Here is an 8,171-nt window from a genome sequence, read left to right as displayed (position 1 = left end):
ACAGTGGAAACAGTGTCAGACTTTATTTTCTTGGGCTCCAAAATCACTGCAGATGCTGATTGCAGCCAGGAAATTAGAAGATGCTTACTCCTTGGAAGGAAAGTTATGACCAACGTAGATAGCATATTAAAAAGCAGAGACATTACTTTGCAAACCAAGGTCCGCCTAGTCAAGGCAATGGTTTTTCCTGTGGTCATGTATGGATGTGAGAGTTGGACTTTGAAGAAAGCTGATCGCCGAAGAATTGATGCTTTTGAACTGTGGTGCTGGAGAAGACTCTTGAGAGTCCCTTGGACTGCAAGGAGATCCAACCAGTCCATTCTAAAGGAGATCAATCCTGGGTGTTCATTGGAAGGAATGATGCTAAAGCTGAAACTCTAATACTTTGGCCACCTCGTACGACGAGTTGACTCACTGGAAAAGAGTCTGATGCTGGGAGGGATTGGGGGCGGGAGGAGACGGGGACGACAGAGAATGAGATGGCTGGATGGCATCGCCGACTCGATGGACATGGGTTTGAGTGAACTCCGGGAGTTGGTGATGGACAGGGAGGCCTGGCGTGCTGCGATTCATGGGGTCACAAAGAGTCGGACACGACTGAGCGACTGAACTGAACTGAATGGGTTTATAGGAGATTTAAAATAATTTCCGTGGCTTTAATATCTTTATTTATGGAGAATGTTTGAAATTTGTTTTTGGTTGTGCCGTCTCTGCTGTGCAGGGACTTTCTCCAGTTGCTGGGGTTGGGCCTGCTCTTCACTGCCTCGCACAGGCTCCTCGCTGAGTGGCCTCCTGCTGCAGAGCACGGCCTCTAGGCCTTCAGTAGTTGTAGCACAGCAGCTGTGGAGCACCTGCTTTCGTTGCCGTGAAGGAGGAAACAGAACAGGGTCCATCTTGAAAGCAGGACTCCATCTTGGGCCGGACTGTGGACTTTGAGCTATATGCCCAGTATCTATGGAAACAACATACTAAGTGGAAAACCAGGCCCCCGGAAGGAAGAGCCCCAGGGCTCTCCATCGCCTAAAAGAATGCCCTAATTATCTGTGTAACCGAATAGAATCATACATTCTATTATGCTTACTGGGGTATGGCCACAGGCCTACTGATAATTGTCCACTGTTAACTGCCTAGGCTTAAGGCATCTGAATCGCGGGTTAATTTGATTGTGTCTTTCTTTTCCCTTTGTTCACACTAGCTTCAGGGAACCTTATACGCTTTAGGGTATATAAGGTTTTCACAAAAACTGGTCGGGGTCCTTGGCTAAGAGGAAACTCTGCCTTGGGCCCGCCGGTTTAATAAGGAAACTGCAGTTTTTTAAACTGCCTTGTCCTTCTGAGTCAGTTTGTTTCCCGGAATGCATGGCTACAACAGCCCCAGGGTGTGTGGAACCTTCACACACCAGGGACCGAACCCATGTACCCTGTACTGGAAGGTCAGTTCTTAACCAATGGACCACAAAAAGTCTTACAATGTGATTCTGACCCCACCTACGTGGAGTTAGGGGAACTTGCACAAATTAAGGACACAACCCCACCAAAAAAAAACTCATCCCTCATTTCAGACACCTGCTGCAAACTCAAGCTATCCGCAGGCCACCTATATTTCTGACCACATGGCCACAAGTTTTGGGGGGGTGTTCCCCAAACCCCCTCAGGCTGAATGACTTGGCAGAAACCCTGGCAGAACTGAAGAAAGCTCCATCCTCGTGATTCCAGTTTTGTTGTAATGGCTGCGGGCCAGGAGCAGTCAACGGGGAGCTGCACCCGGGCGCTGGGGTCCCAGAGCTGGGCTGCTGTGTCCTCAGGCTGCCGCTCCATCCTGCATGGCCACAGTCCAGCAGCCTGGTAGGCTCCCCTGAACCTCTGTGTCCACTGGGATTTCATTACTCAGGACAGTTGCGGGGACCACTGGCTCTGTGATTGGACTTGGTCTCCAGCCCCCCTCCCAGTCCTGGGAGCTCAGCTCAAAGCTCCATCTTCCCATCGCTGGGCAGGGCTTTCCTCGTGGCCAGGATCCTTCGCCAGTCACCTATTAGTGTAAACGCAGGGGCCCCCCTGAATAACAAGCGCTGTATTTAGAGGCTGCCTCCCAGGAACCAGGGACAAGGAACAGCCGTTTCTTTACTATACACACCTGGTCCATGCACAGCATCTCATTCGTGGACCTGAGGACCCAGGGGCAGGAGTGCACCCCCAGGGCCACCAAGCTCACAGATGCCGCCTCCCCCGCTCCTTGGGGAGACCCCCATGAGGACGAGGGGCAGAGGCCTGGGGCAGGGCTGAGGGGGTGAGTCTACCTCTGCCCCTCCTGAAAGCCCGCCCAGATGCTTCCTTTCCGGAAGCTGCTGGTCACTCCAGGTTCACTCCAGGGGGACAGGGGCTGAGTCCGGAGGGGGCGGGGCAGACCCTCACCCGGGGCCCCTATACCTTCTGCAGCACCCAGCAGGTGCTTCCCCCGGTGAGGACCTGTCCTCTCTTCCCGGCTCACCACACACAGACGTGTGCACGAGAACCTTACCCTGTGGGGCTCAGCTTCCTTTGGGGGATGCGGAGGCCGCCCCCTCAGGGACTCCATCCTGTCCGCCTGGGCGCTGGGTTGTGAGCCCCGGGCAGGTGCTTCCTGCCTCAACGCTTCCCCTGGGTTAAGGCAGGAGCCCCCAAAACCAGCACATGGCTATTCCCCCCAACCAGCATCACAAACCCAGGGAGGTTTGGGATGGCCACCGGGAGCCAGGTGTGCCGAGGCCCCACCCCTGGGAGGTGGGGAGGAGGGCGGAGGAGGGAGCTGGCCCTGCCCCATGAGGACCGGGGGCTCTGCGCACACTGGACGCAGATCTCTGCTCCGCCGCACCATGTCCTGGGCCCTCATGCTCCTGGGGCTCCTGGTCCACTGCACAGGTGAGAAGCCCCGGAGCTGCTGGCTCCCAGCCCCTTCCCGTGCCCTGCTCTGCCCCGGGGCCCACACACCTCTGTGTCCCCAGGCTGCAGCCCTCAGCCGGTGCTGAGTCAGCCGCCTTCCGTGGCCTCGTCCCTGGGAGCCACCGTCCACCTGGCCTGCACCCTGCGCGGCGACCACGACATCGGCCTTCACAGCATCTACTGGTACCAGCAGAGGCCCGGCCACCCCCCGAGATTCCTGCTGAGATATTTCTCCCCCTCGGACAAGAGGCAGGGCCACAAGGTCCCCCCTCGCTTCTCCGGCTCCAAAGACCTGGCCAAGAACACAGGGTATTTGAGCATCGCTGAGCTGCAGGCCGAGGACGAGGCTGTCTATTTCTGTGCTGTGGGGTCCCCGGGCATGGGGCGGAGACGGGAGATGCAGAGAGAGGAGAGGGAAGAAAGGGAGCTGGCCACTCCGGGCTCCCAGGGCCCCTGGGCTCCCCGGGACACGCTCTCCTTGCACTAAAGGCTGAAGGGTCGCATCCCTGCGGTGCGGGGGTGTGGGTGAGGAGGCTGGGGCGGTGGGCTGCCCAGGGCCAGAAGACGCTGCTGTGAAACCCCTTGGAGGCTGGATTCGGGGATTAAAGCTGCTTGCGTCTTGGGAGGTTGTTCTGCCGAGTGGTCTGAATTGCTTTGGAGGAGGCCCGGGGTGCTCTGTGAAGCATCACAATGAGTGGACTGCTCCTGAGAGCCAGCCAGGGTGAAGGTCCCGGGAGACTGGCCAGCCATGGTCTGCTTGGTGGGAGTGTGTGGCTTGTGGGTCTTCCAGGGCAGGGGGCTGACATGGTCCCTTGGGGGTGCCTCTGCCAAGGACAGGACTCACTGTTGTCACCTGATTGTGTGCATGGAGTAAGTAACTTAGAAAACACCGTTGTTGGCCCTCCAGGGAGGAGAGCAGTGCCCAGGGATGGGTGTGGACTCCGTACCCCGCTGGGCCAGACGGTTCTGTGCCATGGGGGGCTGGCCTGTGCACTCTGGGGTCCAGCAGCATCCCCGGCTTCCAGCCCCCCAAATGGCCTTTCACCTGTAGTTATGACAACCACAGACGTCCCCAGACATCGCCGAAGGTCCCCAAGGTGGCAAAATCTCCCCAACCGAGACACCCTGGGCCAGGTGAGCGGCAGTGCTCTCCGTAAAAGGCACAGACAGTAACTAGTTTTGGTTTTCTGGGCCGTATGATCTTTGTGGCAACTGCTGAATTCTGTCCTGAGAGCTCAGAAGCAGGCACAGACCCTCTGTGAACGCACGGGCATGCCTGCTTCCTGTTAGACTTGGTTTACAGGAGCGGGACAGGGCCAGGCTGGCGGTGGCACGTGGGCTGTGCTCTGCTGACCCTGCTCTGGAGAAACACCCATCCCTGCTCCAGGTTTCAGCCAGACCACACTGGGTGGGGTGAGCAAGGCCGCCCAAGGCCGCTTGTGCCTGTGAACTCCAGGGTGCCAACCCCTCAGGACCCTGGAAGACCCCGCGGGCAGGGACGCGGCTTCACCAATGGGCTTGTTGGGTGAAGGGGAAACAGTGGGATCCTGCTACTCTGGCCCATATTTGCGTCCCGAGCCCCGAGGTGCAGGGTCCGCCTGTGCCCTGCAGAGAGGGACCCTGAACGTCCACGTCCACACATGTGGACACATCTCCCATTCAGAGAGGGAACCGTCTCCCCTGTGACTCCACACTGGGCTGAGAGTGTCCATTTCTCAAGACTGAAAAGACCGCCAGGGGCAGCCTGTCCGTGTGTGTGTGTGTCCCTGGGAGCATATGTGTGTGTGGTGTGTGTGTGTCCTAAGTCTCCTGTAAAACCGTTTATCTCTGCTCGGCGGGTTCCCAGCCCGCTCTGGGCTTCCGCTGTCTGAAAAGCACTGAGTTCTTCCCACGTCAGACCTTTGTCCCTGAGTGCTTTGCTTCCCGCATCAGACCTTTGAACTGTGGTGCTGGAGAAGACTCTTGAGAGTTCCTTGGACCGTAAGGAGATCCAACCTGTCCACCCTAAAGGAAATCAGCCCTGAATATTCATGGGAAGGACTGATGCTGAAGCTGAAGCTTGGGGCTGCCTGATGCAAAGTGTCAACTCATTGGAAAAAACCCCGATGCTGGGAAAGATTGAAGGTGGGAGGAGAAGGGGATGACAGAGGATGAGATGGCTGGATGGCATCACGGACTTGGATGGATGTGAGTCTGGGCAAACTTTGGGAGCTGGTGAAGGACAGGGAAGCCTGGAGTGCTGCAGTCCATGGGGTTGCGAAGAGAAGGACACGACTGAGCGATTGAACTGACGGGGCTTCCGCTCTCTGAAGTGCACTGAGTTCTTCCTGCATCTGACCTTTGCCTCTGGTCACGGACCTCCAGGCCCCGGTTTCCAGAGGCCAGCGAGGTGGTCCATGAAGAGCTCTGTCTCTTGCTTGTAACCAGCCCTTCTCTCGCTTCCGTCCCCTGTGATGCTGGGATTCAGAGTCACAGCAAGAAACCCAGAGAGCAGGGAGTCGTGTCGGCTCCTCCATCATCCTGCTCCCAAGTCTGACCCAGAAACGCAGAACCCAGCCGGCTGGGACAAGTCACCAGTGGTACTGAAGGCCAGGGCCCAGACATTCTGGCCTGAGTTAGACATCGAGGCCCGGGGGAAGGGATCTGAGGAGGACCCAGCGGTCTGGCGGGAAGGAGCCTACCTATTGGACGTAGCGAAGTGCAAGGCCTCTGCACGCACACCGAGGCCCGTGTGGTTGTGACGGGGGTTTGGCAAGTGGAGCGGTGGCAGGTGACCCCACTCAAAGAGGCCGGGGTGGGACTAACACTCAGGCCCTTGAGCGCACAGAGGGGCCTGGCTGGCGTCTCTTTCCACATGGCACTGTTGCGATGCGCACACAGTTCACGACAGGCTGTGAAATGAGGATGTTTTCGTTCCAGCAAAACCAGGAGGGACACGTCCCCTCATTAGTGATGGAGGCGTCCCAGGGCTTTGATGTAGTAAAGGCAGGATAGCTGTCTGACCTCTCTGCCTTTACGCACCAGTCATTGGAAATCACAAGTCAGTGCGCCAGCACCCCCCAGCTTGTTAGCACCATCACGAGCTCACGGCTATGAGATACTGAGGCGTTTAAATCCACTGCGACTGTGGTAAGTTTTTCTGTCTTCGGGCAGCACAAGGCCATTCAAGTCGGTGCCTAACTGGAAGCATGGTGGTGCGTCATAAACAGCTCGTTCAGTTTTGTCTTTAAAAACATTTGGGCCAAACCACCTTCGGTTCAGCTGGGTCTCTGAGAGACGATGACTTTCTTTAAAGAGAGCGGGTGTTTGGGCCTTCATCACTATTGTTTTCCCTTTATCTTTAGTTTTGCCATTCACCTTCTTTATTACTAATTTAATGTTTATTTTATTTTGCAGTGTAGTTGATTCAGTGTTGGGTCCACTTCAGGTGTACAGCCAAAATCTTCAGTCACAAATGTACCCGTTCTCCTTCAAGTGCTTTTCCCGGGTAGGTTCTTGCAGAACAGTGAGCAGAGTCCTCTGTGCTACATATGCAGTTCAGTTCAGTCGCTCAGTCGTGTCCGACTCTCTGTGACCCCATGAATCACAGGCCCCCATTAGTCACCTCTGTGCAACCGAGTGCATAAGTCAGTACCAAACTCTCAACTTCTCCCCCATCACGTTTGCCCTTGGATAGCCATAGGTCTGCTCTCAAGCCTGTGAGTCTGTTTTTGTTATGTGTACAAACCCCTCCGTATCCTTTTTTTTGATTCCACATAGAAGGGATAGAGTATGTTATTTGTCCTTGTCTGAGTTACTTCAGTATGATGGTCCGTCTGTGTTGCTGCAAATGGCATTAGTTTATTCTTTTTCATGGCTGAGTAATATTCCATTGTGTGTGTGTGTGTGTGTGTGTGTGTGTGTGTGTGTGTGTATGCATAGTGGCTCAGATGGTAAAGAATCTGCCTACAATGCAAGAGACCTGGGCTCAATCCCTAAGGTCCCCTGGAGAAGGAAATGGCAACCCGCTCCAGTATTCGTGCCTGGAGAATCCCAGGGACAGAGGAGCCTGCTAGGCTACAGTCTCTGGGGTCGCAGAGTCAGACACAACTGCGCGACTCACACAACGCATATGAGTGTCTTCTTTAAAAGACTGATGACTTAGAGCACCCTGAACAGAGAAAGGGGACAAGAGTGAGAAGCGCTTGAAGCCCCCACATGACCCTGGCAGTGACTAAACCAGGGTCCCAGACACCTCACTGGCCCAAGAGGAGAGAAATTAAGGAGAGATTCAGGAAAACACAACCCGCCGTACACCACTCACTCAAAAAAGAAAGCCATTAAAAAACAAAGTTAAAGCTCTGTTTGCCGCCCTCAAGGCATGGTGGCCCCGGCCTGGAAGTCGTGACAGGTGCTCGTCTGCTGGACTCTGCGTGCACCGCAGACAGGGAAGTGGGGCTGGGCGGGTGGTGGTCCTCACGGGCCGACCTTGACCCCTTCACTCCCAGCGACTGCCGTCCAACGGGGGCGGCCTGGAAAAGCCCCTCAAATCAGACACCTGTCCTTCCCGGTGTCTCATCAGCATGTCCTCGACCCAGAGGCCCAGAGACGCAGCAGCTTCGAGCTCAGCGTCAGCTCCGCAGACCCCAGAGCTGTCCTGGGGAATAGGGATACTGCACCAGGATGCAGTGCAGGGCACCCACGGGCTGGCAGCGCCCGTGTCACCTGGGAGCTTGTGAAAAATGTCCAGGCTGCCGCAGACCTGCTGAGTCTGAACCCGCATCTTCACAGGTCCTCTGGCGGCTCCATGCACGAGGAAGAGCACTTCCGGTGCCCTTGTCATCTGCTTCAGCCTCCCTTGTTAGGACACTTCCACTTAAGCTACACGTGTGGGCCAGCAGCTGATGCTCTGAAGATGCTTCTCGGCCACTCACCCCTCCAGGGTCCCTGGGGTCCAGCAAGACGCGGACCTCCCACCACGGCCACCGTGGGATACGTGGTCTGCAGCAGTGGCCAGGCACAGGGACGGGGCGGGTGGGGTGTAGCTGGGGGTCCCTGAATTGAGGGACAGTCCCTTCTTGTCCCCAAGATCTAGGGCTGTCCCCGGGGAACCACTGCCTCCCTGGGCAGTGGGGGAGTGTCACACCCACCCGGGGGGCTGGGACGGACCAGCTACTGCCTGGGACCCTGGGGAGACCCAGCTCCCAAAGTGTGAGGAGCCTACGTCCCAGGCTGAAGTGAGCCAGGCACCATATTGGGGAGAAGCTGGACCGG

General features: G+C 56.5%; 1 protein-coding gene across 1 annotated transcript; it reads left to right on the top strand.

The window, feature by feature from the left end:
• The first annotated feature begins 2,812 nt into the window (after positions 1 to 2,812).
• On the top strand, positions 2,813 to 3,505 carry VPREB1 (V-set pre-B cell surrogate light chain 1). Its single transcript, XM_088828387.1, has 2 exons — positions 2,813 to 2,897; positions 2,981 to 3,505. The coding sequence occupies exons 1-2, from the start codon at positions 2,852 to 2,854 to the stop codon at positions 3,403 to 3,405; spliced, it is 471 nt and encodes a 156-aa protein (XP_088684513.1). The 5' UTR covers positions 2,813 to 2,851; the 3' UTR covers positions 3,406 to 3,505.
• The last annotated feature ends 4,666 nt before the right edge of the window (positions 3,506 to 8,171 follow it).

Source organism: Moschus berezovskii, chromosome 19 (genome assembly GCF_049115385.1).
Source record: "Moschus berezovskii isolate FMDL1 chromosome 19, NW_MosBer_1.0, whole genome shotgun sequence".
Taxonomy (NCBI): Eukaryota; Metazoa; Chordata; class Mammalia; order Artiodactyla; family Moschidae; genus Moschus; species Moschus berezovskii.
The sequence above is the reverse complement of the archived record's forward strand: the minus strand, read 5'-3'. Positions and strand labels throughout refer to the sequence as shown.

Excerpts from the sequence above, each read along its gene's own strand:
- VPREB1 (XM_088828387.1), top strand. The coding sequence starts at position 2,852 with ATGTCCTGGGCCCTCATGCTCCTGGGGCTCCTGGTCCACTGCACAG. Across the intron at positions 2,898-2,980 it reads GCTCCTGGTCCACTGCACAG|GCTGCAGCCCTCAGCCGGTG; the intron begins GTGAGAAGCCCC and ends CTGTGTCCCCAG.